Here is a 24,620-nt window from a genome sequence, read left to right on the forward strand (position 1 = left end):
TTTTTTTTTTTTTTTAAAACCTCCCCCCCAGTCTCTCACATGTCCAGTCTAGCCGGAGGGCGTGACACTCTACCAGAGGAGGTCACATAGGGTGCGTTGGTGTTATCAGAATGTCCGTCATGCCTAGTATCTCTGTCACTCTGAGCTGGTTGGCATGCGTGTGTCTCTGTGTTACCATGTTCCACGGTTGTCCCAGGTACCACAGGTGTCGTCGTCAGCGGAGCAGGTTGCTGAAGAGTGCGCAGATGGGCGCGGTTTCTCCTCAACTGTCCGTCGTCCGTCTCCACGACGTATGACCTGGGCGTTGTCGCCTGCTGTATGACCGTTCCTTCTCTCTTCTCCCTGGGGAGCCACACCTTTTGGCCACACTGCAGCGTAGGTAAGGGACGGGCTCTGTGATGCAGGTTGTAGCGACGACGTTGATCCTCCTTTGCCTGCATCTCTGACTTCCTGAACTCTCTGATGTTTGGCCAGCGAGGAAGCAGGGCCTTTGGGTGCTGTGGTATGTTGGAGCGAATCTGTCTCCCCATGAGCAGTTGTGCAGGGGAATAACCACTCTCCAGGGGTGTTGCACGGTACGCCATCAGCGCCTTTGCCTTGTCGCCCCCACCTTTCCACAGCCCCTTCACTGTAGCCACGGCCCGCTCAGCCTCACCGTTAGCCTGCGGATACCGTGGACTGCTGGTCACATGGGTGAACCCATACTCGCGAGCAAAGTTCTGGAAGGACGACCCACTGTATTGGACGCCGTTATCCGAGACCACGGTCTGAGGGGCCCCGTGACGACTGAATACGTCCACCAGTGCTGCCACAACAGTCTCCGCTGTAGCCACCTTGAGGTGTGCAACCTCTATGTAGCGCGAGAAAAAATCCACTATCACAATATAAATCTGTTTCTCCCAGAAAAATAAGTCTGTAGCAACCCTCTGCCAGGGCCGTTCTTGCACTGGTGTAGGGACCAAGGGCTCTCTGTGGTCTGCCCTGTGTTGTGAACATGTGTCACACTTGTCCACTAGCTGATTGATATGAACTGACAGTCCGGGCCACCAGACTGACTGGCGTGCTCTTGCTCTGCACTTGACGATTCCTTGATGTCCAGTGTGTAGATCCTTCAGCACTTCCTGTCTTTCACCTTGGGGAATCACAATCCTCTGACCACGCAGCAGTAGCTCACCCGCCAGAGTGAGGTTCTCCCTTTCTGGCCAGTATGCTCCCAACTCTGGTGGGAGGTCACGCTTCTCCGGCCAACGTGTCTGACAGTACCTGATGAGCTTTGCACAGACAGGGTCAACTCTCTGCTTTTCCTGAATGCTCCTCAGCCTGGCTTCCGTGGCTGGGAGGCCTTGTACAACTGCATCCACGAACACTTTAACTTCTGTCTCTCTGTCCAACTCCTCTTGTGTGAAAGTGTGTTCGACAGGAGCTCTTGACAATGTGTCTGCCGTTATCAGATGCTTACCGGGCACATGCACAACCTCGTATGTGAATCTCATCAGTCTCAGCCGAAACCTCAGGACTCTGGGTGGGAGCTCATCCAGTGCTTTGAAACTCAGCAACGGCACCAGCGGCTTATGATCAGTCTCTAGTCTGAACTTGAGTCCCAGAAGATAGGATGACAACCGCTCACATGTCCATGTGGCTGCTAACGCCTCCTTCTCTATTTGTGCGTAATTCTTCTCCGCGCTCGACAGGCTTCTAGAAATGAACATGACCGGCTTCCACGCTCCATCCTCCTGCTGCTGTGTCAGAACGCCTCCGATACCGTAGGACGAGGCATCAGCAGATACGCAGGTCTCAGCTGTAGGTGAGTACGGGGCTAACACCCTCGGAGAAATCAGCTCTGCCTTCAGTCTATGAAAAGCTTCCTTTTGTGGAGCTTCCCAGACCCATTCATTATTTCCGCACAGCAGGTCTTTGATCGGACGAGTGTACGTGGCCAGATGAGGTAAGAACTTCCCTATATATTGGGCCATCCCCATAAGTCTCTTCACTCCCTCGACGTCGGTAGGCTCAGGCATCTCCAAGATTGCTCTGACCTTAGCTGGATCCGGGGCCACTCCGTCTGCCGTTATGCGGTGCCCTAAGAACATGATGCTGTTTTTTGCAAACTCACATTTTTCCCTGTTCAGTGTCAGGCCTTCTGCTTGCAGTGTCTTTAGGACTTTGTGCAGCCTCTCATTATGCTCCTGTATGTCCTTTCCATACACCAGTATGTCATCAGCATGACACTGGACACCTGTACAGCCTTCCAACATTTGTGACATACGGCGTTGAAAATGCTCTGGTGCCGACGAAATCCCGAACGGGAGGCGATTGAATGCATACCGCCCGAACGGGGTGATGAAGGTTGTGAGTAGTCTGCTTTCTTCCGACAATGGGATTTGCCAGAAGCCAGCAGTAGCATCCAACTTTGTGAATATCTTCGCCCCTTCAAGCATAGCAAGTGTCTCATCTACCGCCGGAAGAATGTGTCTCTCACGTCTGACATACTTGTTCAACGGTGTCATGTCCACGCACAGCCGTATTTTCCCTTTTGGCTTGGGAACCACGACTATGCCTGCACACCATGGTGTGGGGCGTGTCACTTTAGTAACCACCCCCATCTTCTCCATCCGTTCTAGTTCTGCTCTCACTGTTTCTCGTAAGGGCAAGGGCACGCGACGTGGAGTCGACAGGGCGTATGGGACAGCATCGGGCTCCAGCTCAATCTTGTAGGGCTCCTTTAACTTCCCTAAGCCCGAGAACACTGTGGGGTATTGAACTCTGACATCCTCTTGCTGGACTGCAACCGTGTGCAGCCGTTTGATGAGTCCAAGCGCCTCTATCGCAGGAAGGCCTAGGAGGGGCCTGGTCAGCTCTTCAACAACATAAATTAATTGTTCTGTTGTTTTCTTTCTAATGGTCAGCTCACCCCCGAAGCACCCTATTGTATTCAACTTGTATTTTCCAGGTCCATACAGTACTTTGCGTGGTGGCTGTAGATTTCCATGTTTTTCAACCGAGTGCATGCTGCTCGGTACAGCTGTGACTTGGGCACCTGTATCCAGTTTGAATATAGCCTCCTGTCCATTCAGCTCCAGCAGTTCCAGCCATTCATCTTCTGGTTCCTCTAGGTTCACTACATTCAGGAATGCAAAGGCCTCCTCCTCTTCGTCATAAGAAGACTCTGTGTGTGCCAGTGTGATATCATGGACTCCTTTTCCTGATCTGCATGACTTTGCGAAATGTCCTTTTTTATGACACACTCTACACTCGGCATCACGAGCAGGGCATTCCTTCCACGTATGTTTCCTCATATTTCCACATCTGCCACATCCTGAAGACTGTGTGTCAGACTTGTATGGTGCTTTCTGCCACTTGTTTTTTTGTATCGCCTCTACCTGTGCTGCTGCCTGGTGCTCAGTGCCTCTTAAGGTGGGCTGTTGTTTCTTTATTGCTGCACTCTGCCTCACTCTGGTCATTGCCTTTTCCAGAGTTAAATCTGCATCCATTTGCAGGCTTTCTGATAGCTTGGCATCTCTTATGCCTACTACAATTCTGTCCCTAATCAATTCTTCTCTTAAGGCTCCAAACTGACAATGTTCAGCGAATGTGTGTGCAGCAGTGAGAAAGGACTCAACACTCTCACCTGGTTCTTGGTCCCGTCTGTTGAAACGTGCCCTCTCATATATGACGTTCCTCTTACCGACACAATGTGCAGTGAAAGCGTCCGTGACGTCCTTGTATTTTTGTTTCTGTGCATCCGTGAGCGGCAACACACTTAATATGTCTTCGGCGTCGTCCCCCGCTGCATACATGAAGGCATTTACTTGGAATTCTTCTGATTGTCTATCCAATCCCGACGCTATTCTATAGCGGTCAAATCGCTTCATCCATCTCGGCCAGTCATTAATGTTGCTGAAATCAAACTTGCCTAGCGGAGCCAACTGTGGTAGCGAGGGTGCTGCGTCTGCCATCCTGTCGTCTTTTTATTTCCTTTTTTTATTTATTTTATTTTCTTCTTTCCGTGCGTTCTTCTAAATTCATTCCGAGCTTCTGACACCATGTTGTGTAAGCCTTAGGCTATTATAGTTCACATATAATAAGAGACGGAGAGAGCTGTTGTAGTTAACTGTTTACTTTAGGTTGGGCGGAAACAGAGTGGTGTTACATACATTCGGGTCCGTCTAGCAACCCTAACCATGTCACTCAATCCCTTACAGGACAGAAATATTACAAATCGTACACAAAATTTAAAAACAAAGTCTACCGATGACACAAATATCCGCAATTTCCATTTCCACCATTTCCGCAATTTCCGCAATTACAATTTCCGCAATTTCCGCAATTTCCATTTCCAACTATTAATGGCAGCTGGGTTTCATCATTCAAATAAAATAGAATTCTGTCCGTTTAGCTATAAAATTATGTCAGGGAATAGGGATACACAGTATATGTCTTTCATTTGCATTGCATCCCCCCCCCCCCCCCCCGCAAGCTTTTATTTTCGTTCGAGTAATAGTACAACTCTAATAGTATTACTTATAATAATGTAATTAAAGATAACTTCATTCAGATTTATTTATTTTGATTTCATTTTCCAGATTAATTTTTCTTATTTTTTTTAGATTTTCATTGGTGGGCCAGTCATAATGGTCCCGCGGGCCTGATGTGGCCCGCGGGCCTGAGGTTGAGTATCACTGATCTAAACCACCGTAGAGCAGAACCGGTGATACCTGGCAGCGGTGGCCGAACGGTTTGCGGAGCGGTCTTGATATCGGAAGGTCGCTATAGTTCGTATCCCCGGACCGGCACGTTAAAATTACCACCGCTGAAGTGCCCTTGAGCAAGGCATTGAACCTCTACCATGAAATGTTCTATGAGCAGGGCCTGGCTGTAAACAAGTTATTGAGCTTAGTCCAGTTACCCTGGGTAAACATAGTACCTTTCCTTTCCTTAGTCCAGTTACCCTGGGTAAACATAGTACCTTTCCTTTCCTTAGTCCAGTTACCCTGGGTAAACATAGTACCTTTCCTTTCCTTAGTCCAGTTACCCTGGGTAAACATAGTACCTTTCCTTTCCTTAGTCCAGTTAACCTGCAGGGTAAACATAGTACCTTTTCTTTCCTTAGTCCAGTTACCCTGGGTAAACATGGTACCTTTCCTTTCCTTAGTCCAGTTACCCTGGGTAAACATAGTACCTTTCCTTTCCTTTCCTTTCCTACGCATCCAAGTCTTAGGGCCAATTCATACTCCTATTTTAGAGCTGAATAAAAGTCGGTTCGGCAAAGCAAAGCAAAGGTACTATGTTTACCCTGCAGGGTAACTGGACTAAGGAAAGGAAAGGTACTATGTTTACCCAGGGTAACTGGACTAAGGAAAGCAAAGGTACTATGTTTACCCAGGGTAACTGGACTAAGGAAAGGAAAGGTACTATGTTTACCCAGGGTAACTGGACTAAGCTCAAGAACTTGTTTACAGCCAGGCCCTGCTCATAGAACATTTCATGGTAGAGGTTCAATATGCCTTGTCCAAGGGCACTTCAGCGGTGGTAATTTTAACGTGCCGGTCCGGGGATACGAACTATAGCGACCTTCCGATATCAAGACCGCTCCGCAAACGGTTCGGCCACCGCTGCCCACTCTGTATAGAGCCTACAATGTGATGTCATTTGAGGTTCGGGGGGGGGGGGGTACCGTCCTTCCTATAAAGTCGACTCTTCGAGTCTTCGGTGCTACTGAAAATGTCTGACGAGCCGGAATCATTTCGTCACTACAGCGCCGAAACAGCGGTAAAATAGGAGTATGAATCGGCCCTTAGACCTTGCTTAGTTCTGATGTCACACATGACAACAATGGAACAAGGAAGATAAGCATCAAAGCCATTGGAATCTAATCCCTCATCATGTTCTTACAGATACAGAAAACTGTCATTATTTAGAAGACGTAGAATCTCCTGGTCTCAGGTCGAAATGGGTTAACATACGTGGATGTAGCCTGGCTAATAAACCAGACCGAATCAGCCGTTAACTGGTGTGGCCAATCGGGACACGGTATGCAATATGGGCGGGCTTTGGTACAGTGACGTTGAATGCTTTAGAGTCTAAAGCATGCAATTGGTCAGAGCTATACTGTCAGTCAAAGGTCTAAAGTTTAGACCTTTGACTGACAGTATAGCTCTGACCAATTGCATCAAAGAGAAAATGTTTGAACCCGCCCCCCCGGGAAACAAGATCCATGCACAGCATCTCCAGACTCAAATACCACACGACAGTGTGATTTGAGTCTGGCTTATTAGCCAGGCTAACGTGGATGTACACAAGAAAGACGCAGGAGCGCAAAAGCACCAACAAACTGGCCAGATGTTTGGAGAACTGGAAGCGACGATGGAGGGCTCGTCTGAGACTAGACCTAGACTGGAGAGAGATACTATGGAAACATTGTAGTGATTCACCGAATATCTGCCCGCAGAAAATATTCTGCAGAAAATTGCATTTTCGGCCTATTCGGTTTCGGCCCGAATAGGCAGAAAATAATATCACCGAATAGTGTATGCAATGAATGCATTTAAGAGAGCTGAATAAATGTTTTATGGACTCATATTAGTGATTATTTTTTTAAGTTAAGTTTAGCCATAACCATTTATTTTGCCATAAATCAGGTAGCTTTAAGGTACGGCCATGAGCGCAATGGTAGGAAAAAAATATATATAATTAATCGTATTCGGTTTTCGGGCCAACTGTTTCCTATATTCGGTTTCGGCCAAGAATGTCCCTTTCGGTGCATCCCTAAAAAGAAATAGAGACATTTTCCAAAAGCAGGTATAGAGAGCACTTTATTGCAACGCCACATTTTAAATTATGTCATCATTGGTTTAGCCTGCAGTGTAATTACTGTAAAATAATAATAACTCATCAGCACACTACTTGTACAGTACAGCCAGGAGGTGCCACGTCTCTGCATACACAGCAAAGTCCTACAGGCGTTAGCATATACATGTATAATTATAACCCAGAGTGTACAACCGTTACCAAATCATTTGTTTTTCCACTTGTACACTGTGAGCGTTAACAGTATAACTGAGGATTCTTACGGTGTAGGCAAATATGTAAAATCAGCAGCAATATTGGCCACTATGTGTGACAGCTATAGGCAGCCAGGCCAGTGTTTTATTTATTTATTTACTTTCTTAATTTTAAAACACAATTTAAAACTATTTTTTTTATTTGTGATACAAAAGCACTAGCATGCCAGACTGTGTGTCTTCTATCCTACAACACAGGGCCAGGGGTGGGGCAACTTTGACGATGGCGAGGGCCAATAATTATATTTCCACAATCACTCCAGAGGGCCAATATATTGAGCATATTACTGTAAAATATTACTGTAAAAAATAGCTGATCTACAAGCTCAAAACATGTCGCGGTGCGACACGTTTTGAGCTTGTAGGTCTGCTATTTTTTGAAAAATCGAAGAACGACTGACATAGAAACATGGCTTTTTCAGAAAACTGTCAGGATGTAGAAGAAATTTTTAGAATCTGATCTCAGGTCAAAATGGGTTAACATGAGGGCCGCATTAAGTGAAGGCGTGGGGGCCGCATGTGGCCCCCGGGCCACCAGTTGCCCACCCCTGAATGTACAGTAGGCAGTGTGGTACTGTAACTGTACTAGTGTGGTACTACTGTACAGTGTGGTACTGTAACTGTACTAGTGACACTGACTAAAACAAAAAATAAAACATTCACAGATAAACATCATCACACGGCCATACAGTTTACAGCTTTGTCGTTTCTCAGAGATAGAAAGTTGGCAATCTGAAAAATAGATAAATGGCCAAGTTGTTACACAAAATAATTGTATTGATTCCTCAGCCCCCCCCCCCCCCCCCCCTTCGTAAATTTCAGGCGTTCCATTGATTTGTTTTTCCTCTATCTTAGGAAGAAAAAAAACATCACTTTAAACTCCAATTGATGTGCGTTACCACAATACCTATCTTTGCACTGATCAACCTGTGTATGGCTTTACAATATGGAGGTTTAATGATTTGACTGGAGAAGAAGGCAAGAATAAAGCAAGTCAAACTGCAAAAGCTTTCAACATGTACACACTGGGGGGGAGGGGGGGGGGGGTTCCATCAAGCCTATTTCATGCAAATGAGGCAATTAAAGGAGAATTCCAAGGCTTTCTTACCTTTATTTGTAGTTGTTACGTCCCCACCAAAGAGGTCCAGGTGTTATTTTGTGCAAAAGCGCATCATTGGCTATTTCCCCTATACCATAAGCGCTCAATGAATTGCATGGGGCATTGGTAGTTGTGCTAATTCGCTTATTTCCATCGCTCAAAAATATTTAGTTTTTTCTTATATATATATCCTCTCTTCATAATGTAAATAGTATCCCAAGCGGCACACTTTACTACTTATGTCGATGAAAATAAGCGAACTAGCACAAAAACCCAACCCCCATTGAGGGCTCATATTAGGGGAAATAGCCAATAATGCACTTTTGCACAAAATAAAATAACACCTGGACCTCTTTGGTGTGGACGTAACGACTACATATAAAAAAAGGTAAGAAAGCCTTCTAGCATGGAATTATCCTTTAAAGGTACACGGTCTAGTGTACAAAACTTAACATTTGTAAACTCTTAAATTAAACACAAATTATTTAGCTAATAAGTGCTATAGTATCCATGGGTGTGGTAACAATACTGAGGCACACAATAGATAAGAGCAACCGGTGGTTGTTCTTCTATGACGGTTTCCTCCTGCCTTAGATCGCGTTTCATTAAACCCAATTTAGCTAGTGAAAAATAGCAGATCTATAAGCTCTATCCAACAAAACAAAACACGACATCATCACCGTTGAAAAGGGTTCAACGCGTCTATCCAACAAAGCTCCCCTTTTACACCATTAAGGCATCGCACAAATCTTGTCTTCTCACTATTATGTATTCAACACTAGTATTGTACACTATTATGTATTCAACACTAGTATTGTACACTATTATGCATATTCAACACTAGTATTGTACACTATGTATTCAACACTAGTATTGTACACTATTCAACACTAGTAGAAGCCAGCAGTTCCCAAACATCTTTGGCCATGCACCCCCTGTTACTACTCCAGACCAAGATGACACACCCCTCTTACATGGAAATAAAAATTGCATAAGCTATATAACTACTTAATTAATTAGCCAATTTGTACATGTATACATGCTTGCTATATTGTTTTGTGTGCCATTATAATTTTTGTTACTGTCCGTTTCTTCTTGTTTTTAATCCCGTTCTGTGCAGCACTTTGGAACCATGTTTTGAAAAGCGCTGTACAAACAAAGTTCATATCATATCATATCATATAGACACATATACTCCCTATATATATGCACATATGAGCCTGAATATGGAACATATGTGCAGCATTATGCATAATATACTTGCCATATATCGGCATATGTTAATATATTTAACCCATTTTTTGGCGGGAACACCTTTTGGTGTTAGCGTTACGTCATGCTTTACCTATTGAAAAATAGCAGATCTAAAAGCTCATAGCGCGCCACTCGGTGGCGCGCTATGTAGCTTGTAGATCTGCTATTTTTGAAAAATCGAAGAACGACCGACATAGAAACATAGCTTTTTCAGAAAACTGTCAGGATGTAGAGAAGACATTTTTAGAATCTGATCTCAGGTCAAAATGGGTTCAAATAAAACCATAGCACCACCATTAGTCTTTTCTGGTCGCACACCCCCTAGAAGGTGTTCGCGCACCACAAGGGGTCCACGCACCACCGTTTGGGAACAGCATAAGACCTACTTAGTCTAATTTATCTATTCCTGGCTTTTCATCTGAGAGAATATATACAGTTTATATAGAGTTTAGATATACAAACGTGTGCTTTTCATAGTCTCTTGTACATTATATTTAGTTTATTTCTCAGGTACTATAGATCAAGCAGCCATTCTAAAATGTCTCAATCAGTACATATTCTTAACTCTTAACTAAGAGATGAATGTCACTGCTAGCAGTTCATTGGTATTTTTGTAGTAGTCATCAAAACCATGCAACGACCAACGTTTCACAAAAAAAACAAAGCAAAATAGAAGTAAAGCACAATTCCTTTAAAAAAAAGAAGAACAAAAAAAGTTCAAGATTCGGAACATGGAGGTTTGTGAGGTATGGCCCATAACTGTTTTTTTTTTAAGAGTAAGAAATATGATGGAAAAATATATAAATAACTGAGTCACTGAGACAAAAATAACACAGATATTCATCATAGTTTGATAAAATAGTGACCATAATAAAAGTAGTGGAACAATTGACTCAAGCCTCTTAAAGAATCAAGTGCAGACCTCTCCTATATCTTCTCTCCATGTCACCCAGGTAGGAAGTCACCTGGAGAGGCAACAAATGGAGGATAATATTACAATTCAGGCATTTATCAGACGCTCTTAATCCAGAGCGACAAAAAGCATGGCGATACATCACATACAGAAAATAGTTATCATGAAACATGCCTAAGCTAATAACGTAACAGTGGAATATCTATATAATGAAACTACATACTATACTTTACTATACTACGTAACATGCTATAAAAGTCTGTATAAAATGCTATCCAAGTCTACATAATGTCATGAATTCTCTGTCTCTAGTGCCCTGTACTTAGTCTTGTATTGAATGTTGTTGTTGTGTGTATTTTTTACTATGATCTGGCTGCAAACCAATTTCCCGCAAGGGACAATAAAGCCAACCTTGAACCTTTAACTTGATACAGTTCTATCTAAGGGGCTAGGAGGGTAAGTGCTACGGGGCCATGATGGAGTCTGAAGAGGTGGGGTTTCAGACTACGGCGGAAGATTTGGAGTGATGCTGCAGTTCTGACTGTGATAACTGACCAACTGTCTGATGATGAGGATCTGTATATAGGCAGCACCGTATACTGTAATTACTGTATGCTCAGGCAAACATGCTGGGGAGGAAATTCCGCTCATGTTCACCTGAGGTTAAGGTTAATCTCTTCAGAGCATACTGTACTCCCTCTATACCGCCCCCTTGTGGGTAAAATATAAGAAAGAAAGTATGTATAAACTGCAGGTTGCCTATAATGATTACGTGAGTATACTATTGAACAAACCAAGGTGGAGCAGTGCAAGTGAGTTATTCTGTAGTGTGGGAGTTTACACCTTTCATGCCCTACTGAGAAACTTAATGTATACATGTATATGTGTCGGCTCAATGAGTCTCAAAACTGTAACATAATTATGCTGCTGTGTAACCCCAGCTTCAGTAGCGCCAGGTACCCGGTCTGCTTTTTGGAAGCACTGGTATGAATGTTTATTGTAAAAAATGATGTTTTTATGGGTTAGGGGTGTTTCTTCTCTGTATGTATAGTGTTTTATGTTGTCTGTTGTTTATTGGACCCCGAGTCTGAACAAATAAAGTTGATTGATTGATATAAGATATGATGGCTAAAACTAAGACTAAATGGTATTGACAATTTCGTCAACAAATTAAAACTAGACAAAAATGTTAGGAAGGGACTAGTGGACAAAAGATCCTGTATGAGTCATTTTACACTTGGTTTGAATGCTGAAATTAGCCGATCTACAAGCTCACAACGCGTCGCAGCGCGCAACGCACTGTGAGCTTGTAGATCGGCTATTTTCAGCAAGTGTGAAATCAGCCATTACGACGACATCAAGGACCGACGGACACATTTTAGTCGACATAATCAACTGTAGATTTAGTCGACTAAAATCTTATGATATTTTTTAACACTAAAACATTCCAAGGTGACTAAAATGTGACTAAAACTATATGAGGTTTAATTCCAAAGACTAGGACTAGACTAAAATAGAAATGTGCTGCCAAAAACACTGCAACAAACATCCGCTATTTCAACATCCTTCCCACACCAACATTTAAAAAGGACAATAGAGCATCTCAGTTTTCTGAAAAACCTCATGTTTCTATATCACTGGTGCTCAATATTTCATGTCAAGGACCACAAAAATGATATGTAATATGCCTTCGCACCCCCCCCCTCCCCCCCCAATCTGAAAATATGTTGTTCCATGGACCTCTTAGAAGCAAAGATTCGAGAATATATATTCAAAGATTTGCGCCACATTTTCAAGATTTTTCAATTTTCTTTTTTTTTAAATAGCACATCTACAAGCTTGTAGCGTTGCACTCGGTGGCCACGCTATGAGCTTGTAGATCTGCTATTTTTCAATAGCTAAAGTATAACATAATGCTTAAAACACCTAAAGGGGTTCCCGTTCTGAATGGTGTTACTATATAGAATGTGTCAATACAACATTCGTGCATCAGAATTTAAAAAACACTGAGAACTTTTCTGTGTACGAGACCTTCAAACTTATAACGCATCACAATGCGAGCTTGTAGATACAGTATATTCCCACTATTCTTTTAAAGTATAAAAGTATTAAATATGTCAGTCAATTCTATGTATATTCAAGTTATTTGTCACATCTGCAAAACATCTGAAAAAGATTATTATTTCTTTGTGTGATGATCATGACTCTATAACAAGGACACGCTTGTATGATCGCATCAAAGCCTTTTTTTGTGTAGACTATTGAACTTTCAAAAAGTAACACAAATATACTTACATGAAATTAAAAAAATTAAATAAAAACCAGGCAGTGAATTTGGTTTCATTCCAAGCTCAGGAGCTCAACGTCGAAGATGAGGGTTGCGTTGGGTGGGATGATACCAGGGTGGCCCTTGTTCCCGTAGGCGAAGTCAGGGGTGCAGGTCAGCTTGGCCCTCTGCCCAACACTCATCTGATAGAACAAGAGAAAGGAGATACAGGTCAACTTGGCCCTCTGGCCAACACTCATCTGGAGAACAAGACAGAAGAGATACAGGTCAGCTTGGCCCTAAAGGCCCACACTCATCTGGAGAACAAGAGAAAGGAGATACAGGTCAGCTTGGCCCTCTGAGGCCAACACTCATCTGGAGAACAAGAGAAAGGAGACACATGTCAGCTTGGCCCTCTGAGGCCCACACTCATCTGGAGAACAGGAGAAAGGAGATACAGGTCAGCTTGGCCCTCTGAGGCCAACACTCATCTGGAGAACAAGAGAGAAGAGAGATAGGCATATGAACCAAGAGTCACGGAACATTATCCCATTTTGACTCTGAGATCAGATTCTAAAAATGTCTTCTATATCCTGACAGTTTTCTGAAAATGTCTCTTGTTTCTATGTCAGTCGTTCTTCGATTTTTCAAAAATAGCAGACCTATACAAGCTCGTAGCACCTATGAGCTTGTAGATCTGCTATTTTTCAATAGCTAAAGCATAACATAATGCTAACACCAAAAGGGGTTCCCACCCAAAATGGGTTTTATAAGACCACTTCGCCACTTTTCAACCTGTCTTCATATAATAGGTCCTCACTAATGTTCATGGTAAAATACCACAATTTCTTTCCCACTCAGTCTGTGTCTCATAGGAGGGCTGTGGGCAATTCAGAAACCAGTCTGTGTCTCATAGGAGGGCTGTGGGCAATTCAGAAACCAGTCTGTGTCTCATAGGAGGGCTGTGGGGCAGTTCAGAAACCAGTCTGTGTCTCATAGGAGGGCTGTGGGCAGTTCAGAAACCAGTCTGTGTCTCATAGGAGGGCTGTGGGCAGTTTCACCATCACCATTTTCTCAGCTCTGATGTGTGAGTGATGGAGACATTACCGTGTCTCACCTGAATTTGGTTGACCCGTCTGGTTCAGAAAGGGCAAGTCAAACTGGTGCAGAAGGTGCGAGCTTCGGGGGCACGGTGGCACAGTCGGTAGTGCCGTCGCCTCACAGCTACAAGGGGTTCAATTACCGCTGGGGACGCTGTGGGGAATCAGTGCCCATAACCGAGGCGGGGGTTGGCGAAAGGGCTTTTCTGTGTGGAGTTTGCATGTTCTCCCCGTGTCCCCTAGGGTAGGTACCCTCACATGTTCTCCCCGTGTCCCCTAGGGTAGGTACCCTCACAAAAAAAATATGCAGTAATCCTTGTCTCTAAAACTACCTCCCCCCTGGCCAGCCGGGGCGCCTGATGGAGGGGAAAGGAACTGGTTGGAATAACGTGTTCCTTCCACGTGCTACGTCCAACCAGGGAAACTCCTTGGACTCCTCATGCATAGAAGGAGGCATGAGGTCTGTCCGCTGCCCCCCTCCAGGTTGTCAGAGGAAGTGTGTAGCGCCCATGGATTATATTAGATAAATTGGCACTGGGTGAAAAAAACTGGGTTGCAAAATCGTGGGATAAAAATGTCCCGAGTGAGACTGAAAGCTCAGTCGCATCCTGCAGAACTCCTTGGGTGGGAACGCCAGAACCGGCATCATTTGTACCATCAATAAAAGTCTTTTCACGCTTGGACAAGTGATCAAGAAGCTGTGCATGCGAGGAGAACCAGCGTGGCTTCATAAAACTACAGAGACAGAAAGCTCAGTCGCATCCTGCAGAACTCCTTGGGTACTGGGAACCATCACTCCTGCTGCAACACTGGATGAAACAGGGTTAGGGTTAGCTGGGGGGGTTTCAGGTGGAGGAAGACGTGGACACCAACACCGTTACCCAAACAACCCGAGCACGGAACGACCCACCCGGCAGGGAGGCGTCCAACACCACACATGTGTTTTCATGTATAGACATTTAGATAATTATGGTTATATTTAGAAATCTATTTATAATTATGTTTATGTTTATGTTTGTATTTATATTTATATTATTATATATTATATTATAGTATAGTATATTATAAGAACAAATGTAAATCAACATCTTGTTTCCTTTTGTTATATTTATTTTTCTTTTCTGTTTTTAGTAATATTTCTATCGTATTGCTCTTTTTGTTTTGTTTTTCCGTTTGTGTTCTTCATAAATTATGCTACTGTGATAACTGATCACAGACTATTATTATTATTATTATTATTATCTGTATTATATAAAAAGGTGGGCAAAATAAGCTTCATGCTTCAGCCCATACCTTTTCGGTTAGAACTGGTCACTGCGTTGACTAGGTAATGTAGACTAAGCAATGTAAATTCCTTAAACCTGACCGAGATGACCGAAATAAAGATTCAAACAACATCAAACACAGGGTCCGATGAGCACGCCTAGCCCTGCGGTGGAGGAGAGGAGCGAGGGGTTCTGAGGAAAACTGATTGTGACAATAACCGCACCAGAAAGGGCAAGAAACGGGTCCGGTTCAGAATCGGTGTCCCAAATGGAATAAAAACCTCCTGGATCCCGACCAAGGATGACATCCACAACTGTTATTTTTAACCCATTCTGACCTGAGATCAGATTCATTCAAGGTTTCCACTGGACACACACTGGTCTGATGAACCCATTCTGACCTGAGATCAGATTCTAAAAATGTCAGTCGTTCTTCGATTTTTCTAAAATAGCAGATCTACAAGCTCATAGAGCACCACCGAGTGGCGCGCTACGAGCTTGTAGATCTGCTATTTTTCAATAGCTAAAGCACAACATGATGCACCAAAATTGGTTCCCGTTCAGAATGGGTTAAAATTAGTTTTAGATTAGTTTTAGATTTAGTTTTGCTCTGTTTTAATAGTTCTCTTGTCTGCTATTAAAGTTGTTTTTACTTTGTTGTTACCTCTGTAAAGCCCCCCCCCCCCCCATGTAAAGCGTCTTTGGGTACTCAGAAAAGCGCTATATAATTTGTTATTATTATTATTATTATTCAGTTCGCTAGTACAGCCAAGCACATGAATCCTCACATCACAGAAGTTTCTGACGATGGGGCCTCTTTTATAATACATAATATATAATAATATATAATATATAATATATAATATATAATATATAAATAATGTAAGAGTAAAGAGAGTCTACTGTCAGCTGTCCAGCAGTCCAAATATTATTACATTAAATTTCAGAATGGTAGGCTACCATCTATGCACGGAATGTCTTGGCCCTACAAGTCAGAACCCAATGGTACTGAAGTTTCTGACCCAATGGTACTGAAGACCCAGACAAGTCCTCCCTTCTCCAGCGGTAGAAATCCAAATGATCCAATGAATGAATATAGCAAGACTTGGGATAAATCATCTCGCTTCTCAGTAGGCTTCTTCTTCTTCTTCTCTGAGTTTTATGGCGGATCGCACCAACATAAAGTTGCATACGGCCACCTACTGTAGTGTATACAAATATTGTAATATTGTAGTGTATACATATTAATATTTACAACAACAAAGAAACACCCAAAGTGATCCCTTTCTCATGCTATATTCCATTCTAACCCAGACCCAGCGGTCTGAGTGGGTGCAAATCCTTCTCTCAGTGTGACATCAAGATCCTCTCCACTAATCCTTAGTCCTTAATGTCCAAAAATCTCCCGGCTGCGTCCAGTATACCATTTTTATTCTTTCGGATTCACCCTGCATCTCCACCGCGCAGTCGATTATACCATTGCGATAAATGCGATAAACCTTATTTTTGTCCACACATATCATGTCTTGCCTGCCCATGTCTGTTTGTTTCCTCTTCCATTGTTGTGTTTTGTTGCCCTCGTATCATTTCCCTCCATTCCTTTCGCTGCTTGTGCATATGATATTCCCTTATTCTCCCTCATGCTCCTCTTTGCATTTCCTTCCTCTATAACCTTCTCGGACACTTTGATGCCGGGCCTGCATAGTGGTTCTCTCAGTAGACTGTCTGTCTCTCTCTCTCTGCTGTCCTCCACTCTGTCTGAACTGACAGAGTCAAACCTCTCCAGCTGGCCCAAACATTGTGATTGCCCATCACTCAATCAGCCACAGGTGAGCTGTGGGGGGGCGGGGTCCCTCAATCACTGCTTGTTGCCATAGCAACACATGCATCTCACTGGGCTTCTTGTAGCATGTCATTATAGTCCAGCGGAGAAATGGCAAAATCTCATAGAGCGGATTGGTAGAAAATAATAAAGTACAATCAAAGACATTGCAAAGAAACAAATAATAGAAATAGAGAGACAATGTGACTCTGGGCACAGAGGTTAGACGGTAACCTCGAGTCACAGAAGATTAATAATTTATTATCTAAAATAATAATTATTATAAAAATAAAAATAAAACCTGCCAATATCTTTTGCCTTGTGTTTCACAGAAATGTAATTACACACTACAGTATATATTTGTATCGCTCAAAGATCATGACGAAATATAGTTTTGCGTTTTATTGCTGTTGGTTGAACGTACACTTGACGAGGCTGACTTTAATAGTAAGTCAAGCCACATATATATAATATAATATAATATAATAATAGTCTGGCGGAAGAAATCTAATGTATTTTATTTTGTTTTGAGTGGTGCAACCACTCCTATAGACAGCTATGTGTGTGGCTATGTCCCTGGCTGTGTCCCGAGCATGGAAAAATATGAAAAATCTAAAAAATATGAAAAATAGCAGATCTACAAGCTCGTAGCGCGCCACCGAGCGGCGCGCTACGAGCTTGTGTATAGGTCTGCTATTTTTGAAAAATCAAAGAACGACTGACACATAGAAACATTAGCTTTTTCAGAAAACCGTTTTTTTTTTTAGAATCTGATCTCAGGTCAGAATGGCTGCCAAAAACAACACTGCGCCCATACCTGCACCACGCCCTCCTCCCAGCCTCGGATCACCTCCTGCTTTCCGATCTTGAACCTGAAAGGCTTGTCCCTCTCGCGGGAGGAGTCGAATTTACGCCCATCCGTCAGGGAACCTGAGAACGGAGACAGACGGTTGGGGAAGGAAGGTGAGAACCAACCGAAGGAAAAAAGTAGACTAGCCCATTCTGACCTGAGATCAGATTCTATAAATGTCTTCTACATCCTGACAGTTTCCTTAAAAAAAAGCTGTGTTTCTATGTCGTTCTTTGATTTTTCAGAAAATAGCAGATCTACAAGCTCGTGGCGCGCCACTCTGTGGCGCGCTACAAGCTTGTAGATCTGCTATTTTTCAATAGCTAAAGCATGACATAATGCTAACACCAAAAGGGGTCCCGCCCAAAATGGGCTAGGCTAGGCTGGTGCATGTCTGTTCTAGTGTGTGTGACTCTGTGAGTGTGTGTGTGTGTGTGTGTGTGTGTGTGTGTGTGTGTGTGTGTGTGTGTGTGTGTGTGTGTGTGTGTGTGTGTGTGTGTGTGTGTGTGTGTGTGTGTGTGTGTGTGTGTGTGTGTGTGTGGCAGTGAAGTAAGATAATACAACAGAGACAGGATTGTTCAAGTTATGAACAAACACGATTACTCAACCCAACGGACAGACGACAGTAACTATGCTGTGGTGGATTTATGTAATAAACCCTGTCTGTTCGGGAGCGTCAGCGCACCTATGTTAACCCTAAGGTAAGTGGGGAACATAGAACTGGGGAACATACGTAGAACTGGGGAACATAGGGATGACCTATGAAGATGTCTGTTCTTGTGGAAGGTTAGTCTACACTCAGCATAACAACAGAATAAACATATAGAAAGATTAGCACGGAAAACAAATATATCTGCACACATGTAGGCACCCATCTTTCCTGCTGTGTGTGTGTAGGGAGAGAGAGAGCGAGAGAGAGAGAGAGAGAGAGAGAGGGGGGGCAAATGAATGGATTCCAAGGATCTCAGAAATAGCCGCTGCAGCTGTCCGTCTGTGGGATAGATGGCACGACACGCACACACACACACACACACACACACACACACACACAGAAACAGGGCCATTTCAGGCCCTAAATATGCATCAGTCCAAAGGATGTGTGTGTGTGTGTGTGTGTGTGTGTGTGTGTGTGTGTGTGTGTGTGTGTGTGTGTGTGTGTGTGTGTGTGTGAGTGTGTGCGTGTGTGAGAGAGAGAGATAGCACTGATCTTGTGCATGTGTGGTGCAGATTGTGGTGGTTGGTTTGTTTGTGTTTGTGTGTGTATCTGTGCATGCGTGCGTGCATGCATGCACGTGTGCGTGCGACTGCGTGCGTACGTTTGTGTGTGCGTGCGATGCAGCTGTGCACATCAGCGGGTGGTGATTGGGAGGGAACGGGCATTATAATAATCCAGGCGGTGGCATCGATCGGACCCTGCATGTTGTTCTGTCCCTCTCTGGATGTCAAAGATAACAATGACATTATCCACCACAGAGAGAGAGCTGACAGCTTCCTGTCAGAGCCCATCGCAGAGCGGAGCGGCAATCTGGTCACAACTCTGCGGATGTTTTCAGGGTTTTACTGTCAACAGGACGTTGTCAACAGGACGTTGGGAATCGCCGGGCGCCCGCTGGCCTTGCGGCAGCAGCGTATCTACGATAAGACGAGGACAGGCCCGTCTGTCCAAATCCATTTTCTGCCTGGCCAAAATCAAAAGGTTTCAAAAGGATAATCTTTGATGTACAATCCAACACCTGTTTGGATATGTACTAGCCTACAGTGTGTTCATGCCTATTAATATTTATTATGTCAGTTCAGATCGTGTAGATTGTGTATTTTGCCCTGCTACTAATAAAAGTAGGACAGGTGACTTGTTGTATTTATGCATATAGGTACTTTAAGGTGTATTATATGGATGTTTTGTATTTGCTGGTTCAAAATGTAACATTGACGATGGTGGTATTGAAAGTGTAATTTCTATTTCTGCCTCTTTTGGCCTTCAGTTCCCACTTGTAAAAGAGACGCAGTCTCAAACTCTCAATGTGATTTTACTGGTTAAATAAAAGGTTAAATAAAATAAAATAAGATGAGAAAAAAGCATGCCTTTCAGCCTTTTATTTGTATCCTACGTACTCGTCTGGCAGGTCTTTGTCTTTGAAAACCTTTAGTCCTACGATTGTGCACAGGGTGGAGACGACAATGAACACATCTTTCTTGCCTGCCCAAAATGTAATTCCTTGGAAACGCCACTGGCCTGGCGGTCCAGGCACATCATGCCACATATATAAGGCTGACAGCGTGTCGCGGGTTCGAGGCCCGTTCATGACCACCTTTTCTGCGTGTTTCTCCCCTTCTCTCTCTCTCTCTCTCTCTCTCCTTCCTGTCAGTCTTCACTTGATACTATCAATAAAAAAACAAATCTTTTAGAAAAAAAACTGAAAAACAGGACATTGGGATCGCTGGTAATTTGCCATTTGAGGTCAATCTTGAAATCTGAATACAAACGAAAGGCTCTTTATAAAATAATGTCTTCCGGCAGCTTAAGTTTCAAGTGTTTTCTCCAAGCGGCCAGGCTTTGTCTACTGTATCATAATTATAACGGTTTAAAGGGCCTTGCAAACGTGAAGCGAGGAACGCAGGCGTTGTTTTGTTGCCCCTGGATCAACACAGGTCTCCTCCAGGTCTGCTGAAGAGCGACGCAGCAACGCAAGCGTAAGAAAGAGCTAAACAGAATCCAGGTCTGGTGAGTCGCGGGGGGGGGGGGGGGGGGGGCGGGGGGCATGTGCACGTACTGTAACGAGCATGCGCAACAAATTCACGGGACCGCGCTCACATAAACACGCTCCGCGACTTCTCAGAGCAAAAAAACGCAGGTCTCATTGAAAAATGAACTATAGGGGAAAGGAACTGGTTGGAATAACGTGTTCCTTCCACGCGCTACGACGTCCAACCAGGGAAACTCCCCCCTGTCAGGTTGTAAAGGAGCAACTTGGACACTCAGGCATGAAGGAAGCATGAGTTCAAGTCCGTTGCTCTCCCCTTGTCCCCCATATATGGGGAGTGGGGACTAGGTTGGTCTCCCCTTGTCCCCCATATATGGGGAATAGGTTGGTCTCCCCTTGTCCCCCATATATGGGGACTAGGTTGGTCTCCCCTTGTCCCCCATATATGGGGACTAGGTTGGTCTCCCCTTGTCCCCCATATATGGGGACTAGGTTGCTCTCCCCTTGTCCCCCATATATGGGGGACTAGGTTGGTGGAGGGTGAGGGTGAAAAATGGGTTACAAAATCGTGGAATAAAGAATATATTTTAAAAAATGAAAAGGGCGCGTTTTATCGCTCCCTGTTTGCAAGGCCCTTTATGCATATTATCTGCCAGTGCAGGATACAAGGTTTGAGGGAGGGCATGGTGGTGGTGTACAGTATGTCAGCTATAGGCCAGTCCAATGGCCGATGCACGTTTACATGTCCTGCTTTTTTGTGTTGTTTGGATTGTTATTGATATTATAAAGTAGACCTACAATATTAATAATAAAAAAAAAGCCTCTTTATAAGGTAATATCCTGTGTTTTCTATATGCTGCGTTCTACACTGCCTGGCAGGATGGGGGAGTTGAAGAGGATATCCTGTAGTCTCTTTGACAAAAACACACTGATGCCTGATCTTCACATGACTATAAAACACTACACTGTACCCAGACTGACGGCCAGTAGGCCTACATGAATATAAAACACTACACTGTACCCAGACTGACTGACAGTAGGCCTACATGAATATAAAACACTACACTGTACCCAGACTGACGGCCAGTAGGCCTACATGAATATAAAACACTACACTGTACCCAGACTGACTGACAGTAGGCCTACATGAATATAAAATACTACACTGTACCCAGACTGACTGACTGTAGGCCTACATGAATATAAAACACTACACTGTACCCAGACTGACTGACAGTAGGCCTACATGAATATAAAATACTACACTGTACCCAGACTGACTGACTGTAGGCCTACATGAATATAAACACTACACTGTACCCAGACTGACGGCCAGTAGGCCTACATGAATATAAAACACTACACTGTACCCAGACTGACTGACAGTAGGCCTACATGAATATAAAATACTACACTGTACCCAGACTGACTGACTGTAGGCCTACATGAATATAAACACTACACTGTACCCAGACTGACTGACTGCAGGCCTACATGAATATAAAACACTACACTGTACCCAGACTGACTGCCAGTAGGCCTACATGACTATAAACACTACACTGTACCCAGACTGACTGACTGCAGGCCTACATGAATATAAACACTACACTACCCAGACTGACTGCCAGTAGGCCTACATTAATATAAAACACTACACTGTACCCAGACTGACTGCCAGTAGGCCTACATGACTATAAACACTACACTACCCAGACTGACTGCCAGTAGGCCTACATGAATATAAAACACTACACTGTACCCAGACTGACTGCCAGTAGGCCTACATGAATATAAACACTACACTGTACCCAGACTGACTGCCAGTAGGCCTACATGACTATAAACACTACACTACCCAGACTGACTGCCAGTAGGCCTACATGACTATAAAACACTACACTGTACACAGACTGACTGCCAGTAGGCCTACATGACTATAAACACTACACTGTACCCAGACTGACTGCCAGTAGGCCTACATGACTATAAACACAACACTATACCCAGACTGACTGCCAGTAGACCTACATGGATATAAACACTACACTACCCAGACTGACTACCAGTAGGCCTACATGAATATAAACACTACACTGTACCCAGACTGACTGTCAGTAGGCCTACATGACTATAAAACACTACACTGTACCCAGACTGACTGACAGTAGGCCTACATGAATATAAAACACTACACTGTACCCAGACTGACTGTAGGCCTACATGACTATAAAACACTACACTGTACCCAGACTGACTGGCAGTAGGCCTACATGAATATAAACACTACACTGTACCCAGACTGACTGCCAGTAGGCCTACATGAATATAAACACTACCCAGACTGACTGCCAGTAGGCCTACATGAATATAAACACTACACTACCCAGACTGACTGCCAGTAGGCCTACATGAATATAAACACTACACTGTACCCAGACTGACTGACAGTAGGCCTACATGAATCCGGGTATTATTTCGAGTTACATAATCTTGCTGCAGGCATTGCAGTCAGAAGTGTGTTATTATGAGACTGACACATTACTAAATTAAATATATTACTAAATAGAAAATCAAACTAAGAACGTTCACCCAGACGGTGATTTTTAATTAATCCGCTCTAAGCTCTACTAAAACACCACCAACCAGCCAATGAATCAATCCCCTGAACTTCAACAAACAGCAGAGGTTTTAAATCCCCATGGCTGTCTGTCTGTCTGCCTGTCTGTCTGTCTGTCTGCCTGCCTGTCTGCCTGCCTCCCTGCCTGCCTGTCTGCCTGCCTGCCTGTCTGTGTCTGCCTGGGCTCTGAATGAACCCTGCGGCGGGACCCGTTCGTCTGCTCTCTACTCTTTTCCAGACAAGACAAATTAAATGTCATCCCGTTCGCCCAGAAAAACTACTACTATTAGGCTCTAATCCAAAGCGAACAACTCACTCACTGTACGTCTGTTTCCCCAAACTGTACACAGTGCATTGGGAACTATATATATACAGTATGTATGAGTGTCGCTGTATGGGTAAGGTTAGGTACAAACATATACAGACTACTAGAAGAAAGATTATGAAACGTGACAGTTGTTGAATCATTCATAAATCTGCATCTATTATTAACGGAGATCCACTGAAAGTGACTGAAAAGAAAGTGCGTGAAAGAATCTAACTGTAGCCTATACTACAGTTACTGTAGCCTATATATGCAGCCGAGACACCGTGACAGACCCATGTTTTGTACAGTATATGAGACGGATTGCATTATCTTGACTTGTATGTAGTGTAGTGTAGTGTAGTGTAGTGTAGTGTACAGTGTATGCGGCCTCCCTCCAACGGCAGAACATATAAATCCATGTTTTAGCCCAAGCAGCTGCATGCAAATACACTGCGGCGGAACATGCATACAAATACAAGGTTTCCCAACTATACAGTTTGACGTGTAAAACTCACCGACATAATGCACCACGCACGTCTGTCCTTTTTTGGGGAAAGTCCTTCCTGTGGGAGAAAAAGGCGCTTGGTATATAATGTAACGGGCATGCGACGCAAGCAAGAAGGAAGGCTGCGGCTTTCTATAGAATATAATAATAATATTATTATTAATACATAACGCCGCGCATTACATTCACGACAGATATTCAACAAAGCACATTTTGAAAGCACTTTACCGTCGCCCGGGGTTATTGTCTCGATTTCGACTCCCATTTTGTTCGATATAACTGAGCTCTGAGCTGCATATATCCCTCTCTCCACCCACACCCAGGCAATGCTCTCTCTCTCTCTCTCTCTCTCTCTCTCTCTCTCTCTCTCTCTCTCACCCTTCCTCTCTCTCTCTCTCTCTCTCTCTCTCTCTCTCTCTCTCCTGCAGTCTCTGCTATTTTCAGTGGAGGAGGTTGTCCTTCCCAGCTGTGTCTGGCGGAGGCAGTGTAGTGCAGGGCAGGCAGCCCTATACCATGTGACGTGGGCGTGTGTGTGTGTGTGTGTGTGTGTGTGTGTGTGTGTGTGTGAGAGAGAGAGAGAGAGAGAGAGAGATAGCACTGATCTTGTGCATAACATGTGTGGTGCAGAAGATTGGGTGTGTGTGTGCGTGCTACATAGCTAGGCCTACTGTATAAAATTGCACATTAAACTTTATTAAAAAATCACACGTACCCGTGTGAAGTAAGTAGTGCAACTCCATGTAGGGGTCCCCGGAACTTCCAGACCAGTAGGAACGCGCCCAGGGGGCCGGGCCGGTTCCGGCGAGCCGCCCCGCGTCTGAAACGGTTGAGAAATGACAAGTTACCGTGTGGGGGT

General features: G+C 43.9%; 1 protein-coding gene across 1 annotated transcript; it reads right to left on the reverse strand.

Annotated features, from left to right (window-relative positions):
- Positions 1–6,794: 6,794 nt before the first annotated feature.
- On the reverse strand, positions 6,795–24,145 carry fkbp1ab (FKBP prolyl isomerase 1Ab). Its single transcript, XM_080763447.1, has 5 exons — positions 23,993–24,145; positions 23,775–23,822; positions 17,598–17,710; positions 12,623–12,796; positions 6,795–10,379 (listed from the first exon to the last, which is right to left on the reverse strand). The coding sequence occupies exons 1-4, from the start codon at positions 24,027–24,029 to the stop codon at positions 12,668–12,670; spliced, it is 327 nt and encodes a 108-aa protein (XP_080619573.1). The 5' UTR covers positions 24,030–24,145; the 3' UTR covers positions 6,795–10,379; positions 12,623–12,667.
- Between the last annotated feature and the right edge of the window lie 475 nt (positions 24,146–24,620).

This window comes from Protomyctophum bolini (assembly GCF_963924005.1).
Source record: "Protomyctophum bolini genome assembly, chromosome: 5".
Taxonomy (NCBI): Eukaryota; Metazoa; Chordata; class Actinopteri; order Myctophiformes; family Myctophidae; genus Protomyctophum; species Protomyctophum bolini.